Source organism: Poecilia formosa, unplaced genomic scaffold (assembly GCF_000485575.1).
Source record: "Poecilia formosa unplaced genomic scaffold, Poecilia_formosa-5.1.2 Scaffold4, whole genome shotgun sequence".
In the NCBI taxonomy this organism is placed as follows: domain Eukaryota; kingdom Metazoa; phylum Chordata; class Actinopteri; order Cyprinodontiformes; family Poeciliidae; genus Poecilia; species Poecilia formosa.
The window spans coordinates 1,092,003-1,118,068 of record NW_006799943.1 but is presented as its reverse complement, the minus strand read 5'-3'; the positions used below and the strand labels follow the sequence as shown (position 1 = coordinate 1,118,068).

Here is a 26,066-nt window from a genome sequence, read left to right as displayed (position 1 = left end):
TCGAGCATTTCTTCACTCTTGTCAATTAAAAGGTAAATGCAGGCTTTGGTGAAATTTAGATTAATTGGAAGTTAATTAATGTAAAGATAAACATAAATGTTTACTTATAGAAGCTTTGTTCTTTTTAATGTACGTGTTTTGGTCAGCAAAAGTAAAGTGGTATTTTTTTTTCTTAAAATGTATTTCAAGTTAAAGGGCAAAAACTAACCTGATATGCTGTTATATATTGATGTAATTGGCGTGAAGTGAACGTCTTATATTTAAATGTAAAACGTTTCTGTTTATGCTTGATTATATGTACAATTTAAAATGAACAGCTTAAAAAGGTTTTTAAAAAGGAAGAACTTCTTTAATTTAGCTTTCGTTAGTTTTGCACTTTTTGACTGACTTGGGCTGCCGTAGTTAGAAGCTTTCTCGACCGTTACCATAGAGATGTTTCAGGTCGCGTGAGAAACAAAACGAAGGACATTTGAGGGAATAAACGTAGCCATGGAGGTTTTAAATGCTGAACAGTGCGACGAAGAAATATGTATAGAAGAAGAAATTAAAAACAACGAAAGTGGCGGTGTAAACTTAGATGAAAGCTTGTTAAATTTATCAGAAAGAGTAGCTAATATTCTGCTGCGGGACTCAGAGAGTGATGACCGAACCCAAACTGAAGATGTTTATGAACTCCCTGATATAATTTGCCTGGAAATACAAAGGTAGCTTAAATAGTTATTTACATTTAATAAAATGTTTAAAAATGTTCTCAAATTATAATTGCTGACAAACCTTTAAATGTAGCAAGGTTCACTTTTTCAATTGGATTTGATAAAATGGCAGTGGAGGCCCCAGGTTGTATCGGGCCTTAAGATTTACATTTGGGGCCCCTCTTTCTGGTGGACTCTGGGACGCAGAAGGTGTGGGGAAGGCAAGTTGAACTGATTGATCTTAACATCAATTACAGATTATTTGATATCACTTGTTTAGATGTATTTCTGTTTAACCGAACTCAAAACACAAAGAAAAGATTAATAACAGCAACAGATTGTAACTACATTTACAAAACGATGGGAAGTTATTCTTTGTAGTAAACTTGCCAATTCCTTTACATCTTAAATAAAAATTCTAAGCAGTTTAAAAACTTTTTGTTGATCTGTGCTGAAAATATACTTTTGCAAATGTAATAATAATCTCATTCTAACTAAATCTACAAATCTGCACCTTTATGGTCTCTTGAAATTCATCCATTTATGGGAGGCCCCTGAATGTTTGGGGGCCCTAAGCAACATCATAATTCGCTTGTGCATTGGACTAGCTCTGCAAATAGAGTGTGTAATTTTGTCAACATCGACAGATACGAAGGAGAAACCAGCGAAGGACAGATCCATGGAGAAGGTGTTGCTTCTTTTCACGGAGGACATGAGTACAAGGTGCATCGACTGACACACAAAAAGTTGGATATTTAGATTTGCCTCCACGTTACACAAAATAATTTTCATTTAATTTGAGTAACCGGTTATGTAAATTGTTTTGTGAAGGGAATTTTCTCCAAAGGACTCATGGAGGGATCTGGTACCTTCACACAGGCAAATGGTGTGAAATATGAGGTAGGTTCCCTAAGTGATGCATTTAATCACTGCCTAAACACGTGGATTTAATCATTGTATCTCCTCAACAAAAATGACAAAGTGAGTTAAAATGTTCAATGTTGGCAGGGAGACTTTGTGTGCAACTTGCCGACGGGCCAGGGAACTTTCACATGGCTGGATGGTAGCACCTATACAGGGGAAATCAGCAGAGGTATAAGACATGGAATGGGAACCTACAAATGTCCCAGAACCGGTATGTCTTACAGTGGGCAGTGGGATCACGGCAAGAGGCATGGAAAGGTAGGATTTACTCATCTTACTCTTCCTCCTATTTTTAAATGTAGTTTCTTTTTCTCCTCACAGAATGTCAAAATTACTGAATGTGCACAGGCATATTATACATACACCCCACTGATGTTTGGATAAATGTTCCTTAGCAGTTCACAGAGATATGACAGACTTTTGTAGCCACCAACAACCTGCTGACATGGTCATGGTTGAATAGTTGGTTGCTCTTCTTCACAGATTTTGTAAAGCTCATTTAATTTAGTCACCTAGACCAGACTTTTAAATGTAGACCTCAAATTTACAGCTCAATATTAACCCGCTTCATCCAATCCGAAAAATGTTTTGGGGATAATTTTACTGCTGGACTGCTTGACCATGTGATCATGGAACATCCTCGGTAAATTTAAGCCGTGCATCCGGTCCTTTTATAATTCATACTTTGTATTCATACTTTGATAAATTTAACATTAATGTGACACTTATCCCCATGATGGATGGATGTCAGCTTTTGACCTGAACTCTGTTTATTTAGGGTAAAGTGTATTATGATGAGGACCAGACCTCCTGGTATGATGGGGACTGGGTGGTGAACAAGAGAGAAGGATGGGGAGAGAGGGGGTAAGCGTGTCCTTGCTTGGTTCCTAGCTTGTTGTTAATATTGGTGAGATAATATTAAGTGTGTTTTAACAGTTACCCATCTGGAAACACGTACACTGGTGAGTGGAAGAACAATCTGAGGCATGGAGAGGGAACTATGAACTGGACCAAACTGGGACAGCAGTATGTTGGGAGCTGGAAAGATGGAGTGCAGGTATGAAAGTTACATTGTGTGAACTGAACACATATGTAGATACAGAATTATTATTATTATTTAATTAACCCTGGAAAGAACCTGCCGGGACACTTTAGTCATTTTGCAACAATGCCATATTTTAATGTTTATTACGAACTGGATTGGAATCTACATATGTTTAATCTTCCAGCATGGTTTGGGAACACACACCTGGTTTCTGAGGCGCATTGATGGATCCCAGTATGTCCAGAGCAACCAGTACAGGGGGGAGTTCTTTGAAGGTCAGCGTCACGGAAAAGGAATCTTTTATTACGCTGGCGGTGCGATCTACACAGGAGAATGGAGGAACAATAAAAAACACGGACAGGTTAGTGTTCATCTGAGAAATATAGAAGCTTTAAAAATGAACTGAAATCTGGATTATAAATCAGATGCAGACTCGGATAAATGTGTTAGTACCCTGGTAAGCACGTTTACAGGTTTTACTGGAGTAATATAATCTCACACTTCCATATTTTGTATTTAGTATTTGTTGTCAACGGACAAACAATGTCTTTAAAACGAAAGCTTTACTTTTAGGTTGGGTTGGTCAGTAGCTATGTGTATAAAAATATCATTTTGAGGAGGATGCACTGGTGACTTTACTAATCCATCTTTACCAGAGCTGTCAATACATTTGTTGAGGTATGCTAGAAGAAGTTATCTTGTTGGCAGCTACAGGTGAAGCTACTCAAATCTGCCAGGAATAGTTTTAATCATTTTGCTTCCGTAATATCTGAAGCGTTCTAAGATGTGTGTGTCCCTCGGATTTCAGGGCAAGCTCACTGCGAGGAGTGGCCGTGTATTTGAATGCGAGTTTGATGACGATCTGATCTTAGCCAGCTTGAGTGAAGACAGAGCTCCACCGCCCCTCGGTAAAGAAATACCTGATTTGAACGAACATTCAAAATACATTTCACAATTTTCACGGTTTTACAGTCGCCTTTGCAGGCGTCCTTCCGCTGTCAGACAACGACTCCAAGATACTAGGATCTGACATGGCTTTCAACATCCAACTTCTCCTGAATAAGATCCCACAGAGAGACCGTGAGACTGAGCGCATGCAGGTCAGCTCCTCTGCCGTTATGACCCCGTTCCGCTGCTGTTCCCCGCCTCACGCTGCGTCTGTGCTGTCAGGTGGAATCTGTGGTGATGAGCCAACACGTGGAGCTGAGGCTCATCTTTGGTTTCTACAGCAGACTCGGCCGCTCTAGTCCTCCCGACAACATCTTCCTGCTGTCCCACCTGCAGTTCTGGCGCCTGCTCAAGGACTGCAACGTCCACCGTCACGGCGTGACGCTGACACAGATAGACCCTTTAATCAGAGGTGAAGGAGTCTGGTTTGTACCGTCCACCATCCAGGACGGGTTACAGTAGCTGCTGCAGACATTTAGGAAGCTTGTTCTGTTGTCTTCCTTCTGTGTTTCAGAAGAAAAGACCTTCTCGCCTTTCACATTCATGCCGCTCCATGAGTTTCTCATGGGTCTAGTGACAGTGGCCTACTACATCTACAGGGAAGATTTGGTGTAAGGAAAACATCTCCTCCAGAAGATATTGTGTAAAAACATTCAGCTTCAACCAAAGTGTCATATTGTGAAGAGAAAAGAAAATAATTTTTACAAGAAACCTGCTTAGAAATAGCATCCTCACAGCATGATGCTGCCACCGCCGTGTGTTACAACTGGGAATGTGCAGTTTTAATATTCCACCATATGAATTTTGCATTCATCTGAATGTGATCTGAATCACATTGTTACTGTGATCAAAAGTTCAAGCAGTGTAAATACTTCAGCACAGCCCTGTTGAATAATAAAATAACTTACATTTAGTTCTGATCCAACTGGGTTTAGAAAGAGAATCGAAAGTAGACGTTCTGACCGAAATGCATAAAACTGAACCAGGAAACACTTTTGTCCTGCTTTTTATTTGTGCAGAAACAAAGAAGACATGATGAAATATTAGTCAAGGTGAGAACTTTATAAAAAAAAAATAAAAACACAACGTCTTCTCTGCAGGTCTGAGAAGCATCTGTTGGCCTCCTGCTTTTCCAAACTGATGACCAACGATGTCCTTCCAAACGCCAGGAATGTAAAAGGTGCCGATTTATTTTACTGGTTCCCAAAATAAAAAATCAAAACGTATATTAAAACAAGATTGACAATAATAATATACTATATAAGATTATAACATAAAAAAAATACTACAATTATCAGAAATAGAAGCATCATACTCCGAGTGACGTGCAACTCAGTCGGATGAGTTTTCTTTTTATGTACATAATTTGTAAGTGTATGGAACATTAAAGACAACTGACTACTTACAACACAGCATATCAGTGCAGTGCAGAAAAAACATAAGTACAATAACAGCAGCAATGTTATTTAAAATTTAGTAAATGACTGTAAATGCCAGCAGGGATGGCTGGACTGGTAGACTCTATTGAGAGCAGTGATGGTTGTAGAGTCTAACTTCTGCTGGGAGGAAGCCTTTCTGGTTGTTTAGTTTAAGGTTTCCAGGGAAACCCAGCATTGTATTCATGCAGACAACATTAATTTCTTCATGAATATTTGGTAACACGTTATTTGATGGGCTGTGCATAAGACTGACATGACGCTGTCATAAACGTGACATGGCTCATGTCATGAAGGTGAAGGAGTCTTCAGGAATGTTTACGACCGTTGTCATGACTTGTCATTCAGTAAATAATGACACTTCACTTCATGTTATGCACACCCCGCAAATAAAATATTACCAAATATTGGAGTATTTTTTATAGTTGTGCATATAAAATGTTTACATAAAACAATGATAAACACATTTACTGAATACACATAAGTAGAGTATTGAATGGTTGGACTCATACTAACAAAAAGTCATTCCCATGTTGCCTTACATGTTGTCTTTGAGCTGATTTAATAACTGCAGCTGTTTTAACGCAGGCCTCCTGTTCAGCCAGCCCGACGTCACAGAGGAGGCTCTGAAGTACCTGAACAAGTGCTGGGAAATCTTTCAGTATTTCTGCAGGATCTACTCAACCCACAGCGATGAGACATGCATGACCTGCAGACACCTTCTGTGGATGTTCAAGGTGCCACAAGCTGCATGCATATCAATCAATCAAGTTTATTTGTATAGCACATTTCAGCAACAAGGCAGTTCAACGTGCTTTACAACAGTAAAAGCACACACACAAATACAAAACTATAGAACACACATCAGTACCACACATACACTGATTCATTCTTTTACTTCTGTGTTAGTTTGATAACCAGTGCTGTAAACCTACAGAGTGATTTTTTTAATTTTTTAACTTTTTTTTTGCCAGTTCTTCTTTCAGAACAGCTTAAGTTCTGTCAGACTGGACGGAGAGGCTTTCATTTTAGGCCTTGCCACAGCTTTCTAATTAGATTTAGTGCTTTGACTGGACCATTCTTACAAATGAATATGTTCTGATAAAAACCACTGCTGCTCTAGCTACTTCTAGCTAAAGTTAAAAAGTTCCCGCCACCTCTAAGTATATGGCTGTTTCCTGGGAAGAGAAGCCCATTCAGTTTTTTCAGAGTGGTTTGTGATGTTAGTTTTCTGCTACACAGGGTGTCATTTTAGTAATTGACTATTCTGATGATTAATCAGATATAATTTCTGCAGATTTTTCATGTACTACTTGGGATTGTTTTAGAATACAAATAAACAAATATTTCAATTCCTTTTGCAAATAATAAAAAAAGTCACTGCCTAAAACGCAGTAGCAGCATTGCTTTACTGAACACTTGATCATTTGTGGCAAAGGATGCATCTGCAGCTAAAATGTCATTCTGACATCAACGTGAAAAGTTTTGCCCTTTCTGCTGGCTGATCTGGTGATTAATTGTAAAGCAAAAGGTGCTTAATATTAGATTTTTTATACAGAATTTGAACCAGGATTAAACTGTCACTTGAGGAGTTCTGTGTAGAGCAGATTACAAATAAATGTGACTTTTTAAAATCTATATAGTTAAATTAATAATTAATGAATTACTAAATTAGTTGGTGATTATTTCAATAATCAATTCAACACCATGCATGGGGTTAATTGTTTCAGCCCTGTTTGCTGGTTTTCCTACATGGTTTGTAACAAACTGCAAATGGAACTGCTCTCCCTAAAGCCCAGGGCAGTGAAGCATCGTCCTGCCTGCAGATTGTCTCTGCAGCTCTTCCAGTCATTTTCAGATGATTGACTGATGGTTTTATAATCAAACCCTTTAAGAACCTCTCTACCTCCCTCTTATAGGCTTTAAATCTAGTTTTCAGTTACTGTCTTCTATCCTGCAATATCTCTAATATATGGTTAAGGCATCAGATTAATAATGTTGTGTTTCCTTCCCAGGACCTCAGACTGTTCGATCAGCGACTCACCACAACAACATTACTGCAGCTCCTCATTGCAGAGAACTGTCTAAGCGACAACTGGCCTTCTCGTGTGGAGCTGGAGGTCCGCCTCTCCGTTTCCAGTCAATTATCATAATGTGCCTCATTTAGCGTTTCACTAATTCTTTCCTGCCAATCTCATCTGTAGATTGTGTTCCTGGAATTTTTCGAGGTGCTTTTGGACTGTGCAGAGTTCAAGTTCCAGCAGGTTTCTGATGAGCCGGAGGAAACCGTGGACCAGATTGCGACCGACAGCCAGATTACAGAGAATTCACCTGAGGCGGAAGAAGCCACAGGGGAGGAGGAACCAGAGGCTGCAGCCCAACATGTTCAGGAAGTGAGAATCTTTTTTCTGTTAACTGTCCTACATAAAAAAAATGTACGAGTGATAAAAATTCCTGAGATGAGTGTTTCACATCAGACAGTCTAATATGCAAAATTCCCTTTTGAAAGTGTTGAAGTGGGAAATCAGATAATGTTGATATGATCAGCAGCTATCAATATTTTTCAAACCTGGTTAACTGATTTTCTTTTATGTGGAAAGAGCAAAGCTACTGGCTAGAACTTTCTGTAGAATTGATCAAACCTACTTTAGATACCATATATATATATATATATATATATATATATATATATAATTTTGTGTGTGGCTCCAAATCCAGGCCTCCATTGGTTAATAAATTTGATTTCCATTGATGATTTTTGTGTGATTTTGTTGTCAGCACATTCAACTTTGTACAGAACAAAGTATTCAATGAGAATATTTCATTCATTCAGATCTAGGATGTGTTATTTGAGTGTTCTCTTTATTTTTTTGAGTAGTGTATATATATATATAAAGTTAAATTTTGTTTTGCATTTTATTGATAATCACAATAAAGCAAAGTTGCTTCACATTCAAGTGACATCACATGCAAATCATTTTGAAACCAGCTCCTGTCTGGTGTCACTTTTATACTTGTGCTTCTTGTTACGTCAACCCAAATAAACAAGACAGAATTAGTAAAAAGATTTTCCTTCTGGATGCTTTTATTTGAAACATATTTGGTGAAATTTTGTAGTGGAAGTCCAGACTTCATTACACAGCTGTGTTTTTTTTTTTGTCTGTGTACATTCTTTATACAAATAAAGAACAAACTCTACTGGATGCCATCTTTGATACTTCTGATTAATATCCACACAGTTAGTCACCATAAACTAACTAATCATGTTGTTGTAGGAAGAAAATGCCACTGTGCCAAAAATGGAGAGTGAGGAGGAGAAACCTGAAGAGCCAGAGGAACCGCAGCCTGCAGGTTCAGCCTGGTTTAGTTGTGTTGCCTCCATCTGGAGTTTATCTTAGAAATCCTTTTTTATACAGATTGTATTGAGAATAGAAAGGACATTAGACATTTAGTTTGTAGTATTAAAAGGCAGTTTTTAAAAAGAGCTAAATCTTGTGATTGCCTCAGAAATCATCTGCAGGAATGTTTCATTCAGCAAAAATTTGGTCTGATTCTATTTCTTTCCTAGAGGACTTCTTGGAGGATCATAGCGAGGAGAAAATGAGCAAACATGAATCCGGAGACCATCAAGAACCAAGCACCATCCTGATTATCCAACAGTTTTTTACCCACTGCTTCTTCCCTGCAGTTGAACATCACATTTTGGTTACCAGGGAGATGGAGAAGCTTGCTGAGGAAGCCCAAAACACCAAAGTATTTCACTTTATAGAAAACTAAAGCTAAGACGTTTTAATTCCTAAAAGAACACCATCATGGGCAGCTAAAACTAACGATTGTTAGCTTTGTACTTACTGTAATTTCCAGACTTTTTTTTTTATACTGGCTTAAACAACAATAAGTATTTTCATTCATTTAAATGTCCTAATTATTATGAGCATATTAAATTATGCTCATCTTCTATCATTGCATTGCAGGAACCAGAGCCAATAATAAGCGTATGTGAAGATCAGCAACCTGAACCAGAGGACACTTGACATGTTAAATAAAAGAAAAGCTTCTGTTCAGAGTTCTCCCCATTGTACAAAAAAAATATTTGGAAAAGCTTACAGCTGGTATGTGATGGCGTGTTAAGCAAGTCCAGAGACAGTTTGTAAACACAACGTTTAATTCAAAAGAAGTAAAAGAAATATTTTCTACCAAATATTAAAAAAAACGACTCAGATTTTCTTTTTCTTTTCTTTTTTTTAAACAGACAAACACATTTACGTCAAAACAGATCACTGTAAGAGAAGCTTTTATAAGTTTGGAGGGGTGAAAACCATGAGGTCACTTGGACAGGTGGACTGGCGAATCCGGTCCTTCAGGTCCGGGGTAAAGAGCAGCAGGGCCGACTGCGCAGTCTGCACCTACAAATACAAAAAATAGATTCAAAATGAAAGAAACCAGCACCAGAATTTATTAGTTATTAATTATTAAAGCACAAAGAACTATTGTATGCCGATTTAAGTTAGTAGTTGTTTTTGTCTAAAGAAAAGTAAAAAAAAAAGACCTGTGGTGGTTGAGGAGTGAACACTGAAGACACCGCTGAGAGTGCTGTTGTGACAGATGAGCAAAAAAATAAATAAAAAATGTGAACAAACCCCAAAGCAAATCAGGCAGCAATAAGCAGGAGTACACTTGGAAAAAAAAAAATCAGAATTCATTAAGCAGAAAAATAACGTAAAATACACAGATTAGAATTTTGGTTGCAATTTGAATAAATTTTCTTGTAAAGTTCTTGATACAGCTCAAAGTTATTCACTTGTGTAATCTTTGGGGGATTTAAATAAAGTATAGCATAGCTAAAGTAGAAGGAAAAAAATCCCTGCAGTTAAAACTTTGCAGTTGTAACAAATAAATAGAATAAATGTTGTAGCTTCCTGCTTAATGAAGCCTGAACCAGTAGTCGGTGCTCATGCAGCGTTCTTCATACCCGGTTCTAGATGAGCAGGAAGCTCCTCAGGTTGTCCTTTAGGACTCTCCATCTCTACATCCGCTCCCACAGATGGTGACAGCTCTATGGCAACAGTGTCCCCCGGTGACATACTGCATCTCTGCGACGGCTGGAAATAACGTTCAAAGTCCAAACCAGGAATTTCCTGAATTTAAAATGTTAAAGAATAAAATCTCAACAAAACATAAAAACGACTTTGTGTTGATGAATAAAGAAGTATCTGGATCAGACCTCAACGACTGAAGCATCTGGAGTGGGAGAGCTGGGCGGCTGGGTCTCCATGGGAACCTGATCGGATGGGGAATGGGACGGTGGTTGGACTGCAGCTGTTTGACATGGAGACGGGGAAAGTCTGGCACTGATGACATCACAGGGTTTGTTGTCCACAGAAAGAGTTGGAAGGTCTTCCGACACAGTTTCCTGTTCAGAGTGCTGGTTGGGACTCGTCTGGTTCTGGGGCTCGTCTGAAGTAACTTCCTTCACAGGGGAGAAGCAGAGAGAAATGTTCTGGTTCTGGGAGGCCTGAGGAGCTTCTTGCTGGGATTTGTAGTCCAGGTGTTTCTGTGCAGAGTGGACAGGCTGAGTGGGAGGAGCAGGAACGGGGGACTGGGTCAATGCAAGGGACCGGCGGGTGACTCTCCTGGGTGAGGGGAAAGCTGCTGCAGGGGAAGCCTGGGCCAACACCGTCTGGGGCAACGTCGCTGCACTCAGGCGGCTGGATCGCCGGGCTGGAAACACAAACATGTGCGCCTATTAGAAAGATGATTATAAACAATAAAGCAAAAGACGTGAAGCTGTATTTGTTGCTTACTTGGTGGTCTGGCTGGGCTCTCCAGCTGGGTGAGACCTCCCAGTGGCTCCTGCCTGCCAGCAGCAGCCCCTGTGTCCTCTGCCTCTGCCTGCTGCCGGGCTTTCATGGCAGCTTTCACTGCTGCCAGGCGAGACTTGGCCGCAGCTTTGTTTCCTGTCGGCTTGGTGGGAGCGGCCGACATTTTCTTTAAAACAATCAGGAAAAGTTAGGATTTTTACTGTTTAGACCCTGAGTTCAGTACAGAAGGCTGTGCAGGTTTTCAGTGCAAAGAACAACCAATTTAACATTTATTTCAGGAGGAGTTTTTTTTTATTTTTGCTCTTTTCAGTGGCAATCTGATTGGCTGATCGGTTTTAAGCTTTGCATTACGCTGCCCCCTATAGGATTAGAATGTTTAAAACTAGAGATGCACTGATCCAATATTAATATCTATCAGTCCAAATATTGAAAAAGAAGTTCTATAATGGATATTGGTGACAATGTGTCCGATCCATAAGGGCATATCTATTTAGTCTAGTTCTATGCTTTCTGCTCTGAGCAGTGTCATGCTTTATTATTCATTTTACATTATATTTAGAATTCACCATTGAGCCAACTGAAAGAAGGTTTGCTGCAGTTTATTTCTTCATGTTTGACCAAAGTGGACAGCATATTGTTTGTCAGTTTCTTTATTATCTACTGGTTGTTCTCCTGGTATCGGTATCAAAAGTGAAGAAAGTGGATCAGTGTGTTCTTGTTTAAAATGCTCAGGGGGGGAACAGAAAGATGAAAACCTTTGTGAAACCAATCCCGTGTGTATGATATTATTACTTTACGATGCATCAGAGGTATTTGTTTTTCCAGGCCTGTTCTGCAGAGCTCACCTTCACCGCTCTCCTCTGTCGTGGGGGCGGCTTCAGCTCCTCCAACCAGCCGCGGCCCTCTGCTTCTCTCAGGGCATCAAACTTCCTGTTGACGTCTTCCACCTGGAAGATAGCGCACATCTGGCTACGCTGCTGCGTTTCAATCTAAAACCACTTCCTGTCTGCCCCTCAGAGGAACCGTACCTGGAAGTACACCATGTCCCAGAAGCCCTGCAGGTCGGTGCAGGTGGTGACCTTCTCTCCGCGGCTAAACTCGCAGTCGTCCACCAGGCCTCTGAACTGGTTGAAGCGCTCCTTCATCAGCAGCCTCGCCTGGCCTACTGCTGTGCGCATTTGGTCTCTCACTGTCACAGAGTCACAGCAGCGCTGAGTGAAAACGACTCAGCTAACGACACCAGTTTGGGTCACTTCAAGTTTATACTCACTCTCTTCTGGGATGGTCTCGTCCTCCACTCTGGACTCCCAACGGAGACAAAGGTCTGTCAGTCTGTCCGTCTCGCTGGACATTTCTGATCTGAATGAACCAGAAACCAAAAGATGCTTCAACTCTCCCAGGTTTAAAATGAGGAAGAGAGCGGTGAATGTCAAAGTGCCGCTACCTGAAGTAGGGCACATCATGCTTTGACTCATGCGGGCTGGTGGAGGTCGAAGCGCTGCGGAGAGGAGAGTGGCCTGGAGGCTTCGGGGGAGTGGGCTCTCCAGGCTCAGCTGGAGGTTCATCACTGAACACTGGGGCTGGTGGGAGACTGAAACTGGGACTGGACAGAACCACAGCACAGGATTCATATTAAAAACAAGCAGACATTAGTGAGAAGAAGAATTTCCCTTTTTCAGGGGTGAAAAACTGTCAGGATTTTATTTTATCAGTCTATCTCAATAATTATTAGTTTTTTTGTTTTAAATATTTGAAACACTTCCATGCTGGACCACAACCTTTTCCTGGTTTTTTCAGTTCTCTCTCCATAACATTGTTTTTTTTTTTTTTTTAAAGGAGTTATGAGGCACGGTGCTGAAATCTGAAACTGCTGCTGAGCAAGTTACTAGGCAGGTTGTTGCTAGGCAACCAATCTTAGTAAGGTGTCAGAGGTTAAGCAACTAAAGCCTTTCCTCTGCCTACAACTCCCAGAATGCTGTTCAGTTCTGGATCAGAGTTCAGTGAAATTATTACATTTTCTATCAGAAGTATATCTATGGATATTGATCACGTCCATCGCAAAACATTTATTGTCCAGCCCAAGTTTATATAAGTAGAAATGTATCCCCTGCTCTAATATTAACATTTCTGCTACAGCCAATAACCAGCATTGTTTACACTTCTCTACCCATTTGTCACTGTAAAAACACACACAGAGCAGACTTCAGGTAAACTCCCCACCATCCTGCGTGCATCACTATCACATGACCAAATTCCTTCATTCACACACCCAAAACTGGCAACAAGAGGGAAAGATTATGGTCATCGGAGCGCTACGATGTTCAGGCTGAAGCATCGAACCGAATTAGAATGTCAATCACCTTGGAGTGAGGAAGGCGTCTGCTGATCGGGGGGTGAGAGGCTCAAACTTGAAGGCCGACAGGCCAGCAGGGGCCTGGAAGACGAAACCGTCTGGAGCAAATGAAGGAGCAGGGGCAGCTTCCTCTGGAGCTGAGCTCACCATCGTGGCTCTGTCCTCAGGGCCAGGCGTGGGGTGTGGAGGACAAACTGATTTCTCTTGTTCCTGGACCGAAGGTTCGGTCAGCTCAGTCTCCTACAAAAAGGAAAATGGCGGCAAACAACCTGATGTGTCTCTCTGACTTTAATCTCACTGTAATCCTGTGTTACGGGACACTGAGGGAAAACACTCACCTTGTGCTCAGCAGGCTGGACTGTGGTGCTCAGAGCTGTAGAAATTCAAACACCAGAATTTACATGTATATGTTTTTTGTTGTTTTTTTAATGGTGTATAGCTTGCATTTATTTTATGCTGTCTTTGATTTGATGGTTGTTGTGAGTTGTTTATTACAATTTTGCCCTTTGCTGCTGAACATCCCCAAGGTGGAATTAATGTATCTATCCTAAAGTTTTAATCAGTCTTAAAGGGGCAGTATTGCGTATTTTTCAGGCACATAGAGCCATCTGATAGTACAATCAAGTCATTATGTTAACTTCAGCTGTTAGAAAAATGCTGTATATATCAAACAGAATTTAAGGACATTAGATGCCTTATAATTAGGCATCTGTCTCTTTAAAAGCTCCTGCTCTTTGTGAAACTCCACCTTCAGAAAGTCGTTGGCTTCTCTATTCACCCTTTAACATTTTTACCAGTGTTGAACTGAGAAGTAGCCGCCATAATGAGCTCAGTAGATGCACAGTTCCACCAGGTGTTTGCTAATTGCTGCTGGTTAGTCTGGAGGAACTGAGGGGGGTGGGGAGGTTTGTTGTGTGAAGTGGAAGTTTGGAAACTGCAGCTCTGAGGGGGAGCAGCGTCTCAAAGGCGGGGATAGGTCCACCCAGGTGTTTTACACAACTGAATAGTTGCCACGAAAATTAAAGGATTTCTAAAGTAAGCATGAAAGAATCAAGGCAACACTCAAGGTATGTTTTTGATGATGAAACATTATAACATGATGAATAGATTTAAAAAAGTCCATTTTACATTATACTGCCCCTTTAATTCAGGTCAGACCTTTGTGAAAATACTTTGTACCTTTACAGTTCCTTCTTTCGCCAGACGAGGGCGGTAGAGGGTTGACAACTGCTCTGTTCCTTGTGGTTCTTCCTTCTGAGAACAGAGACAGACTTTACATATTCAGTTTTCTGGACCAACCAAATCAAACAGCTCTTAAGAAGCAGCTAGATTGTGTAACGTACCTCTGGCCTTAGGATTGTCTTTCACCTCAGCTTGAGCTTTAGTAACCGGAGGCCTGTTGGCCGATCTGGTCGATAACGCTCGGCCGCCTGGCCCTAACGCAGCAGGACAGCCTGACAGACACACAGATTGACATGCTAATATGGAAACACTATAGCTGCTGCTGAGGCAGGCGTCCCGTCCAGAGGGTTACCTGCACTGGTATTGGTGGCAGTGGAGGGTTTGAGAGCAGCAGCACGGCTCCTGGCTGGGCGCTCAGCACACGGCTGGACTGAAAAGGAAGGAGGGAAGCTGTCAGTTAATGGCTCAGATCGATCTAAAACATCATCATGGAAGAGTCGGAGTCATCCAACTCAAAGGAAAAGTTGTCACATACACTCCTTCCATTTTGATGATTACTGGCTACATCCAAAGGAAGAACCAAACTTATGTTTCTCAAAAAGTTTGTATTACATGACACCCATGAAGCGGCCATAACAGTAATATATATATCGCATACAGTAATATATATATCGCATATTAATATCAGCCCAAATGTTCAAATCAGAGAATCCCTCGTTTCACTTGGTCGTGTTAAAATAAGCTGCTTGCTCCTGACTTACCTTTGTTTGCTCGAGTGTTCTGATGCTGCATCACCAGAGGCTACAGAAACATTTGCAAGAGAAGAGCAATAAAATATGTTTTACATTTTACTTGGTGTATTACAGGTGGACATGAGAAAATCCTCAGGATCAGAATCGCAGGATTTACCCTCTGTGGTTCCTGCTGGGGCTGTTTCATGGAGCGAGTGACTCTGCTGCTCTGGGGTGGAGCTACGTTCACTTTTCTCTGAAAGAAAGCCATCATCAGACATTTATTTTTAGTAAAACGTGTTTTTGCTCATCTAATATATGAACAGAAGCCAGATGTGTGTGTGATGGGTAGATCAGCACCTCTCTGGGTCTGGATGCAGCAGACGGGACAGCAGGCAGCGGAGCAAGACTGAACGTGTCTTTGGGTTGGTAGAGGCCAATCTTGAACACTCTTTTTGACTCCCTCTCTCTTTTTTCCATTTCCTTCTTCAGCTCCTTCTGCTCTTTCCAGTTCTGCAGCCGCTTCAGCCTGTCTACTGCTGCGGCTGTAGGAAAACAAATATCATAAGCCACAATTAGTGGCAAAGAAGTCCAAAGAAGCCAAGAATTCAGAATGCAACATGGATTTTTAAAGCATCTCTAGAGATGCCTGTGTGTGGAAAAGTGAGCTCATACTGTTAGCTGGTGTGGCCTTGATCCGTGTCTTCTCCTGAACAGTGGGCATGTTGGTAGTCACCATGGAGACGTCCAGGGAAGACACGTCCGCTTCTGGCAGTTTGTCCAGCTGCCTGCGAGTATTCACCATCCGCTCCCGGTTCTCTTTTTGGCACTGAGATCTCCGGCGTGACTGCTTCACTCGGAGCATTGACACGCTCGAGTCTCGCCGCCGAAGGTCAGCAAATCGAGAATCCATTTTTGAGAGATCTGCAGGAATGGAAAGACAGAACGTATCCGATTTTCAGCTTCCACAAATGTTGATGAAATAAAGGAAATCTACTGTAAGCTGCTGTGATCAAAAAGTACAAGGTGTGTGGAACACAGCAGATAGTGGAAAAATAAATGTTGGTTGAGCTCTGGCTGCCAATAACTTCATGTTCCCTTTCTATAGATGACCCAGTTGGTCCTGCCTTTAGGTGTTTGACTGCATCTCCACACACTACTGAAATTATTTTCTCTTTACTTTTTATTTAGGATTAAACATACTTCTGGAAGAGTGCTTCATGCATTTGCTCTGTTCTCTAAACACCCAGTTGGTCGTTTACATGAAGTCAGGTTCTGATGCTGCTGGAGGTTTCTTTCCTGTTAAAGGGGAGATTTCCTCTCCACTGTTGCTACATGTCATATAAATATATACGTCAGTCATAGCAGCTCTTCTTTAACATACTTTTAGTCAACTAAAGGTAAAAAGTAGCTATTTACACTAGCAAATGCAACTACCTACTACCCACATAGTAAGTAAAACACATCTCTCTGGGCAGATGTGACTGAATCCACATCACCCGATCAGCCCTTATACGGTAAGACGGTCTAAATTCACTCAAACTTGCTGCAGTAATTTAACAACAACAATAAAATTAAACTAGAATATATTTATTTATAATGGACGACCAAAGATAACCCAAAGCTAGCTAAGCTGCCCACTCATTGAAAACTAACAGCAAGCCTTAAATACCTTTAACATAATACATAATAACAGCCACCAACAAACAAATAAATACTAAATTAATACTCTACCTGATGTTATCTCTAAGAATAATGCGCAAGAACCGTGTCTTCTTTTCAAAATAGCAACTTAAAATCTAAAATCCGAACGAGCCCAACGAACACAGTGAACGCAACCTAATTTAAGAAACATAACAATAATGGCGGTTGAATTTTTGAAATTCTGTTAAAGTGACCCTGATTGGCTGCCTGCCACAGGACTGGGCTTCTGATTGGTGCTTCTCATCTTCCTCTTTTTCTTGGCGGATCTTCAGAGGTGCATACTGCCACCTGCTGTAGATGTTTAACTCATTGCCCCCTGTTTTATTTTTGTTTACAAAAATGTTTTATCATCCTGATTTTCTCCTTATCGTCTTTTGTTTCTAACATTTATTTTAAACTATTCTTTCCGTATTTCTCTTACTTTCCCCCTATCCTCCTTTAGTTGCATAAAACACTTCTGACTGGTGCTTTTTCTTTGATGTTTTCTTTAGTTAATTCACTACTAAGCAGGAAGAGATTTTCAACAAGTAATCCTCTTCCTTGGAATCTGTTGGAATCAGTAAATCAAATACAGAATGGTATATAGGAAGTTTAGTTTAGCTGGATAATATGTTTGTTCCAGTGGTAGACTGTCTGATATGAATTAAATTCCAAGATTGACGAGGACCGAGAGCTAAGAACTATCTTTTAAAATATATACTTAAAGTATAGGTCCTCGGATTGAGTGTTTTCTATGTTTTAGGTACAACTTTACCATATCAAAATATAACTGCTTATTTGTTTCCAGTTAATTGCAGTTAGATATACTATTCATTGGGGCATATTGTCCCCACTGTACAGTGACACCAAAATATCTGGCTAATAAAAAATATTTTCACTTAAGTATTTCACAAAATACAAAGTGTTTAAAAAGCCCACTGAAATAGAACAAAACAGCTGATTCAGCTTTGTATTTTTGCTGACATCACAAGTATAAAAATCAAGCTGCTGTGTGTAAGCCACAATTTCTTTCTACAGTAATCTACTGTGTCCAGGAAATCCCTGTTTAAATGTAATGTTAATAGTGACCCACAGATGCATGTTTCATTGCCTTTACTTGTGATTTAAAGCTAAGAGTAAAATGCAGTTTATACATTTAGGAAAATGACTTCATTTATTATTTCAAGTTAGTGCAGTTGTATACAAACCCTAACAATAGTTCTGACATGATGACATCTTAAAACCATAACTGATCACCAAATAAAACTGGAATGAACACATCAGTACATGTCAGTTTTTAAATTAAAATGAGACAATTTCATCATGATCTCAATAAAAATATCCACAAATATATAAGGGGGAACTTAAAACAGATGATAAAATCAAACAAATATGTACAGAGAAAATGAGATGCAGTACATGTAAAGTAAAATCTATATTATTTTTTTTACAAGTAATTACAAGATAAAATTACAATTTTAGTCTATTAAATAAAAAAAACTTGGTGAGAAAGCTTTTCAACAATATTGTTTATTTTACAATGCAATTATTGCATTACGTTAATGCTGCCGCTGAAACCCTGACAGTTTTAGTGTGATCAGTCGCCATCTTGTTTGCTCAGTCCAAGAAGAAAATGTTGTTGAATTGCGTCGCACAAAGCCTCTTCACTTCCTCTGGAAATCAAAAATGAAAATGGATAAGGTTGAAAACATGACAGCATGTTCTGGTTAGAATACACAACTGCACTTCCTGTTGAAGGACGCACCGTTTACTTCAATCAGATTGGCGTTCTTTTGATTTAGGATCACATAGAGCTCTCTCTGGTCTGACTTCTTGCCGACGACCCAGTAGTCCGTCATAGCTTTTACTATGATTTCCTCATCTTCGTCAACCCTTGGGAGCAGATTGGTAGAAATCAGCATGAGGAAGTACATGCAGTAATGTTTATTGTACTTTGTATACAAATAGATTTTTTGAGGCTTAAAGCTGCAGTATGTAACTTGCATTAGCAATATGTTTTTTACATATTTGTTAACATTGTCAACGTGTCATGACTGTATAACATGAGACAGATTATCTGTCTCCCTGTGACTTTACAGCCATCCGCAGAAATACAGCAGTCAGAAATAACCGATGAGAGCCAGGAGGAGGGTCTTAGTTCTGTCAGTCAGCTCATGTTCGCTCTACTCCAGAGAAATGGAAGTAACTAAAGTCTTGCCTTAGACCGCCTTCAGGGACAGCGGAGTTGGAGGAGACAGTTTAGCTTCAAGCATGGCAGAACAATCTCTTTTTTTAAGAAGATGGCAACGAGGAGAACTGCAGCTTCGGCCATTTTGGTGACCTTTGCAAAAGTCCTGCTGATTGGTTTTGTACATTTATGCTATTCTTAAATTTTTTAATAAAACTTGAAATGTAACGTCTTGATATATTTCCAAAAAACAAAACAACTTTTTTTGCGAATGGCAACACAAAAGCTCACAACCCCTCCATACAACTCGCTGTGCGAGAAAAGTAGGTTTTGTCCTCCTTCAACATAATTTTCCATACATTTCAAACCAGATATTTACATAGTTACCCTTGATACTGACCAAATGTATGTAAACTTGAATTTGAGGAAAGTTATAAGAAAAGAAATCATTCATCACCAGGTTTTCTGGCATTTTGCAAGTAGAAATAATTTTGGTAATTCTAACAAACCTAAAGCAAGAAATTGGTCGAATTTAACTTCAAACAGTGAGAAAAAAATGTGTTTGTGTCTTTTTATTCAGTGTATGTAAACATGTGGTTTCATTGTTTATGCAATGAGCAGTTTTACCCTGCAGCTCAAAATACAGAACAAGGAATTGATCCCATTTCTGTAAAGTACACTGCAATTGTTTGTGGAATGTGGTTTGTGGAATGTCTGCTTTTATGGTAGAGTTTGTTTAAAAACAAACTCTACCATAAAAATTATAGCCATTTTATCAGTAATTTTGCAAAACCTGTAAAAACACACAACATAGAATCTTCAACATGAAAAATCTCTCAGAATGATGTGGCTCTTTGTGGTGTTCTCTTACGAGCACAGAGTATTAAAAGGTTGAGTTTCTCCAACTGAAACTTGTATCTATTCGATGCTTTCAGGACAGAGCAGATTGGCAACATGCCACTGGGAAATAAAACACCACCCTGAATATTTGTTTAATAAAACTCCAGGATCTGCTGCTGTACCTTGCAAAGTCACAGTTGATGTCTCCCAGGATCTTCATGAGGTCAGGGTGGACAGAGGTCAGACACACACTGGCGGTTTTCCTCATGTGAATGGTGCTCTTCTCCGCCAGGTTCATGTGGTTAAAGTAGATAAACTTGAACTGGGGTTCCTTCTCTGGCCTACAGCAACAATATGGGAGACACACAAACAGGACAGGATGAACCAAAACAGCTGAACGTGAGTTTTAGCAGCAGTTTGTCATTCCTCTGAAACTGGGATCAATTTGTTTCATTCCAACAGGAAGTGGATTGCTGAGTGGAAGGCAGCAGGAGCCCAAATTCAGGATGGAGATGTGAATGATAGCTGAGGAATTTGGAACCTTATTATTTATTCAGCACATTCTTTACTAAGTTGATTACGAGGAGCCCATCGAATTGCCAGGGCCGGTCTAAGATTACGGATCTGGAGCTAACTGATGGGGTCAAAGACACATGGACCGGGATGCCAGTCCTTAGTGCTGCCTTGCTTGAGTTACCCTTTAAGAGCTTCCATGATGAGCTGCAGTAATGTTAGAGTTCTGTCTGTGTCTGCCAGCCAGGCAGAGTTAACACATGATGACAGGTGATATTCAGAACTGGAATCACAAAGCCCTCGATTTAGCAACAGCATTCAAGTTAAAGCAGCATGCCAACTCTATTTAATTATTCCACAAAAACATTTCTCCTGCCCTGATGGAGTCTTTTTTTATTTTTGCTAATAGGCTACAGAGGCAATAGTACAAAATAGTCACCCAACTGGCCAGTTTGAGGAAGAAAAAAGTAAAAAGCTGCTAAGTGTTTTTGAAAGCTGTGTGTGTGTGTGTAGGGTTAGTGGTAACACTTTATTTGAAGGGGGGTGAATAAGACTGTCATGACACTGTCATAAACATGACATAACACCTGTCATGAACATGAATAAGCCTTCATGAATATTTATGACTGTTGTCATAAAGCGTCATTATGTCACTTTTAATACAAAGTTGACATTATTCAAAATGTCTTTGTTATGATAACTTGACATTAACCAATAAATCATTACTGTTTAAACTTTACCTTTAATAACATAAAGTTACCTCATTTTTAAAGTGCAATCAGTAATACTTTTATAACAAATTTATCAGTAATGATTTCTTGATTAATGTCAAGTTGTCATAACAAAGACATTTTGAATAATGTCAACTTTGTATTAAAAGTGTCATAATTTACCGAATGACGTTTTATGACAACAGTCATAAATATTCATGAAGGCTTATTCATGTTTATGACAGTGTCATGACAGTCTTATTCAACCCCCTTCAAATAAAGTGTTACCGGGTTGGTTATAAAAGTTGTTATAAAAGTGTTGTACATATTAAACATAACTTAAAAGAAAACTGATTTTGTAATTTGATGCCTTAAAATTGTGCCTCTGTCTCTTTAAGAAGCTCCTGTTCTTTCCGACACTGCCTTCAGCGTGTCATCACATCAATACTCCTCCATGATGCCGTTTACAATGACCTACTGCTATAAAGAGTGTTGTTTGTCTGCATCTTGCCAAGTGAATTCTATGCCAACATTAGTGGGACAGTTTGCATGATTTAGACCAGATGTGGATCACAGAATATCTGCAATAAACAATCGCTTTTCTTGCTCGCTACTATTATTACAATAATTTATTGTATTCAACAGTGAAAAATGTTAAATGTGTCTTTAATAGCTCAAAGTGAACATAAGTCTTCAGTAAGTATGTAAACATTCGACTGAGGACCCAAAAAGAAAAAGGCCAGTTTTAAGTCAATGCGATTACTGGACACAGTTCATACATCACACTGACGCTTCTAAGACACTTTATGATAAGTTGCATGACTATTATTCATGCTATGAGTCACCAATACCGCTGAGAAGAGGAGGAAAACTAAATAAAACTATCTTTGTACAGTGGAGGAAGAGAGAAGCAGGCACTGACCCAGATATCCTGCGGTTTATTGTGAACTGTTCACATATATCTGATGCCAGCAGAGTCAGCTGGGGGCCCACCAAGCCGTCCAGCTGCTCACAGAATTCCCTGGTCAGCTCCACGTTGGCTGGGAAAAGATGGCGGACAGAAGAAATTCAGTCGAAACAGGATAAAATGTCTTATGTCAGCTCAATATGAGGAAGAAGACAGCATGAATCCATTAAAATAAATAATGTAGGCTTTAATTTACCACTGATCATAAAACAAGCAGCTGCGCTCATCGCCTGCAATGGAAAAAAAAAATAAAAAAGGAAATCAGTGCAGGTTTCATGCAGAATCTAGGTCAAAAAGGTTGAAAATTCACACTAATCGGATGATAAGCATTGCTGGAAGTACTTCATTTTAAAATTGAGCCATGTAATCCAGAAAAATCCATCCATAGAGAAGGAAGAGACTTAATCCTACAGCTACCATGATAAACAAGAACCAAAATCCCCCCCATTACAGATTAGGTTAGAAAATCATCCTGATAATGAATGACCTGGTCACTGATACATTTATAATATGAGCGAGGATATGAATGGATCAACAGCAAAAAACAGAGCAGAGTCAGATTTGATTCCACACACACCTTATAAACGATTAGATGCAGCTCCTCATAGCCATCTTCTGCACTCACAAATATTTTGGGGAATCGGAATTTGGCCTCTGGATCTTTGAGGTTAGCAGGTCCTGTCAAGAACCTGAGGACAAGTGGAGACAGGGGAGCGAGGACTGTTGGGTGGTCTGGAGTTTTACATGAGTTAAAAGTTACACAATACATGTAGTGGTTTTGAAATGATGAAATATTCAACATTCATAGTCCAGAGCCCAAAGCAGGAGTCTGCAGCCATAACATCAACAAGTGAGGTAAAGATGTGTAAATAGGTTTTGAATAATGCCATATTTTAGTACAGTAGCATAATCCACCCATCCTCTGTCCAAACCTGCCTATACAGCAGCATCAAACACAGACTGCTGAAAAACATGATGCAAAAATTCAATTAGCACATCCAGTGCATGCCGTGATGCACGGGGAACACAGCAGTAGATAAATTCAAATGTTTTTTCTTACAGAGGACAGGATTAAAGAGAAGATGGAATTACCTCCCATAATGCAACAGATTTCCTGTGACTTCAGGCCTCAGAGGAGAGTCTCTGCCAGCCAACTGCAGCAGGAAACAGGAAAAACACAAAAACGTTCAGTTTTAAAAAGTACAATGCATTAACAAAGTCATGTTATTGTAGAGAACATGAAAAAAACTGTTAAGTGCACAAGATCTTGATGCAGGATTGAAACGTCCTGTGAAATAATCCTCATAAATTCATTTTATATGAATTCTGATTTGCTCTACTGAGGTGACTTGTGGAGTTTTTCATACCTTCAAACGTCTGGAAATGAGTAACAAAAAGTTGTAATTTTTTTAGGTCCAGACTTTGAATATGCTTTGATCTTTAGCATTCCAGTGCAACTCTAGCTGTATCTTTGGCTGTATCTACTTTAGGTGAACCTTTGTCCCAGTTTCAAGTCTTCTCGTCTCACTTTGCTACTTTCTTCTTCTACTACTCTCCAGTTTGGATCATTTGCTGTCATTTCACTGTCAACTTTTTGTGTTCTCTCAGTTATTTTTCTCTCCATTGAAGCTACACCTGGTGTGGTGTTCTGTTGATTGTGGTTCCTTCCTGGACGAGGGAATCAGCTGACATAACACTGCCTTCACCTAAACCTTCTCAATCTCCTGCTGTTATTAGCACAAAACAAACATCTATATATCAGCTCATCTGTTTCTTTTCTGTGTGTCTGCGATCACACTGAGCCAGGTTCTGGTTCTGCTGGAAGTTTCTTCTTGTTAAAAAGCAGTTTTTCCTCTCCACTGTCGCTACATGCATGCTCAGTATGAGGGGTTGCTGAAAAGTCAACGACACAATACAAGAGATCATCTCCTGTTGCTACATGTTCATCCAGGAGTGCATGCTGCAAGTTAATGACTCAATCCAATCTCCTTGGTTTCTCTTAAATAGAAAACTTTGTAAACTAATTTGAATAATAAACTGAGCTTAATTGAAAACTCACAGCAAAAACACAAAATCTTACCTAGTAATTTTGGTCTAATATCTAGAGAAAATATCTTAGTACACTTGAAATAAGACAAAACTAACTTGCAACTAAGTTTTCAGCAGGATATAGAAGTTTAAGTAATTCCTTATTATTGATGAAAATGTGTTTATTCTATTGTCAGACTATTTTATTTATAAAAAGACATTTTTTCCATTTCAAATGTACTAAGATATTTGCTCTAGAAATTAGACCAGAATTACTTAGTAAGATTTAGTGTTTTTGCAGTGTAGGATTAATTTGAATGCATGTGTGATAGAACTGAAATGACTTTCTTCATAAAGTGCCTTGAGACGGCATCTTTAGTGAATTGGTGCTGTGGAAATGAACTGAACTGAGCTGACTGTCTTGTACTTGGCTTCAATGTCCCTAACATCAGGACACTTCTCTTCTTGGTGATTTTGAAGTGTGTCATGTTAACACTAAAATGTGAAAACGTCCAGTAGGTATGAAGACATTTGCAAGGCTTTGTGCCCGGGATTCACTTCCATGTACCTCGGGCTCTGAGTGCCTGGGAAACAACGACGTGGTCAGATACTTGTAGAGGATCCTCATGTCGTCCTGCTCCAGACCACTCCTGCACACACAACCATGACAACAACAACAAAAATCACTTTTAAACCCTTTAAAAAATATTTTTTTCTTGTAACAGAAGCTGAGGCGTGAAATGGACACTATGAGTAGACAGAGTATTTGTCTGCTAACTAAATAAACCCCCTCCTGTCTGTAGACTGTTTACTGTGAATCACCTTTAGTTAACATCCAGGTATTTACCTACTGATCTAGCAGGCTGACATTGTGTGACCTGTCAGGTCGCATGCAAACCATAAAGAAGATTAGACTTCTTGTTCAGCACCACCTCTGTTTATTCAGCATGTTTTTATGACTTAATCGTGGGATTCTGCCATTGGAAGTGGCTGCAGACATGCAGGGTTGTTTTAAGGCAGTGGGAGTTGGCAATTCTGGTAAAGAGCGGATTAGCTGGATGAGCGTGTAAAGTTTTGACAGTTTGTACCAGATAAGCTGGTCATTGTAGAGGAAGGCTGTGTATTTGATGAGGCTCAGGCTCTCCTCCACTCTGTTGACAAAGGACTGGATCTTCAGGTAGGTCATCTTGTCCAGGGGGAAGAAGCTGATGCCTCCAAAAACGTCCAGCAGGTCACAGGACTGCAGATGAAGCGTCTGCAGATACTGGACAGCGCCGAGAAAAGACGACAAAAAAAAAAAAAAAGATTAGTTTACAACGCAAGAAAAAGAGCAGACTGAGAAGTTCTTGACCGATGTGATGCAGAAGCTCCTGCATCAGAGAAGGGATAAGATGTTCAGCTGACATTCAAGCTCAGATACAGAACACCGCAGCGTCTACTTTCTCTCTGTGTTTAGGTTACACGGTGGAGAGGGAAGCCTGGATCAATTTAAGGTCTCCCCTAATTAAAAATGAATTTTTTAAACTTTTATACAGAGTTGGTTAAGGCAAAAGTAGGCCTGTCAGCATGACAAATATAGCTGGACAATAAATTGTCCCAGAAATTATGGCAATAAACAAATGCAACGTTCACCATCTAAATGATTGATAAACTCCAACTTTGTAAAGAACATTTAACACAGGAACTTGAAGAAAATTTAAATAACCGAAAAAAAAGAAGAAAAAAAAGACCAAAAACAATGAAGTGGAAAGAAAGAACAAACATATTAAAAAGAGTGAGAATTAATTATTTTTTTAAATTTATCATGCAATTAATTGGTCAATGTAACAGGCTTAGGCAATTATGTTGATGCTGAGAAGTGAACACAGTCAAGGCAGGTCGCTAAGGGCTGAGAAATGAACCCCACCTCCCAACACCGTCCTGTTTTTTTTTCACACACACACACACACACACACATACACACACACACACACACACACACACACACACACACACACACACACA

The 26,066-nt window shown here is 39.7% G+C and overlaps 3 protein-coding genes and 1 long non-coding RNA gene across 11 annotated transcripts in view; 1 reads left to right on the top strand and 3 right to left on the bottom strand.

Moving 5' to 3' along the window:
- The first annotated feature begins 356 nt into the window (after positions 1–356).
- Positions 357–9,249, top strand: rsph10b (radial spoke head 10 homolog B). 3 transcript variants are annotated; one of them, XM_007561921.2, is made up of 18 exons: positions 357–704; positions 1,340–1,415; positions 1,524–1,592; positions 1,701–1,874; positions 2,395–2,480; positions 2,553–2,673; positions 2,846–3,022; positions 3,470–3,569; positions 3,634–3,761; positions 3,832–4,021; positions 4,124–4,220; positions 4,710–4,789; positions 5,634–5,782; positions 7,061–7,165; positions 7,250–7,438; positions 8,321–8,396; positions 8,614–8,798; positions 9,020–9,249. In XM_007561921.2, exons 1-18 carry the CDS (start codon positions 490–492, stop codon positions 9,077–9,079), a joined length of 2,277 nt encoding a protein of 758 aa, XP_007561983.2. In that variant the 5' UTR covers positions 357–489; the 3' UTR covers positions 9,080–9,249. The 3 variants fall into 3 exon arrangements, with proteins under 3 accessions (XP_007561983.2, XP_016530334.1, XP_016530335.1); XM_016674848.1 differs by having other exon boundaries at positions 358–704; positions 3,646–3,761; XM_016674849.1 differs by having other exon boundaries at positions 359–704; positions 8,614–8,794.
- dlgap5 (discs, large (Drosophila) homolog-associated protein 5) lies at positions 9,196–16,997 on the bottom strand. Of its 4 annotated transcripts, none has more exons than XM_007558857.2 (19): positions 16,868–16,997; positions 15,809–16,057; positions 15,494–15,678; positions 15,312–15,389; positions 15,164–15,203; positions 14,755–14,832; positions 14,564–14,698; positions 14,400–14,474; positions 13,559–13,593; positions 13,228–13,460; positions 12,312–12,470; positions 12,138–12,226; positions 11,896–12,056; positions 11,713–11,814; positions 10,850–11,033; positions 10,270–10,766; positions 10,018–10,183; positions 9,595–9,638; positions 9,196–9,451 (listed from the first exon to the last, which is right to left on the bottom strand). In XM_007558857.2, exons 2-19 carry the CDS (start codon positions 16,044–16,046, stop codon positions 9,341–9,343), a joined length of 2,610 nt encoding a protein of 869 aa, XP_007558919.1. In that variant the 5' UTR covers positions 16,047–16,057; positions 16,868–16,997; the 3' UTR covers positions 9,196–9,340. The 4 variants fall into 4 exon arrangements, with proteins under 4 accessions (XP_007558919.1, XP_016530301.1, XP_007558927.1 ...); XM_016674815.1 differs by having other exon boundaries at positions 13,228–13,432; positions 13,558–13,587; XM_007558865.2 differs by having other exon boundaries at positions 14,564–14,674; positions 16,868–16,996.
- Positions 16,998–17,967: 970 nt separating this feature from the next.
- ccz1 (CCZ1 homolog, vacuolar protein trafficking and biogenesis associated) overlaps positions 17,968–26,066 on the bottom strand; it is a 15,232-nt gene continuing 7,133 nt past the window's right edge. For all 3 annotated transcript variants that reach the window (XM_016674859.1, XM_016674856.1, XM_007558846.2), the window contains 9 exons: positions 25,151–25,326; positions 24,631–24,712; positions 23,127–23,188; positions 22,612–22,723; positions 22,231–22,264; positions 21,990–22,107; positions 20,027–20,185; positions 18,582–18,709; positions 17,968–18,489 (listed from right to left, as the gene is read on the bottom strand). In XM_016674859.1, coding sequence (XP_016530345.1) covers positions 18,434–18,489; positions 18,582–18,709; positions 20,027–20,185; positions 21,990–22,107; positions 22,231–22,264; positions 22,612–22,723; positions 23,127–23,188; positions 24,631–24,712; positions 25,151–25,326 — 927 coding nt within the window. In that variant the 3' untranslated portion in view covers positions 17,968–18,433. The remainder of the gene's footprint in view (positions 18,490–18,581; positions 18,710–20,026; positions 20,186–21,989; positions 22,108–22,230; positions 22,265–22,611; positions 22,724–23,126; positions 23,189–24,630; positions 24,713–25,150; positions 25,327–26,066) is intronic.
- On the bottom strand, positions 24,127–24,620 carry LOC107836996 (uncharacterized). The gene is made up of 2 exons (XR_001662970.1): positions 24,339–24,620; positions 24,127–24,222 (listed from the first exon to the last, which is right to left on the bottom strand). It is a non-coding gene; the product is annotated as an uncharacterized LOC107836996 (long non-coding RNA).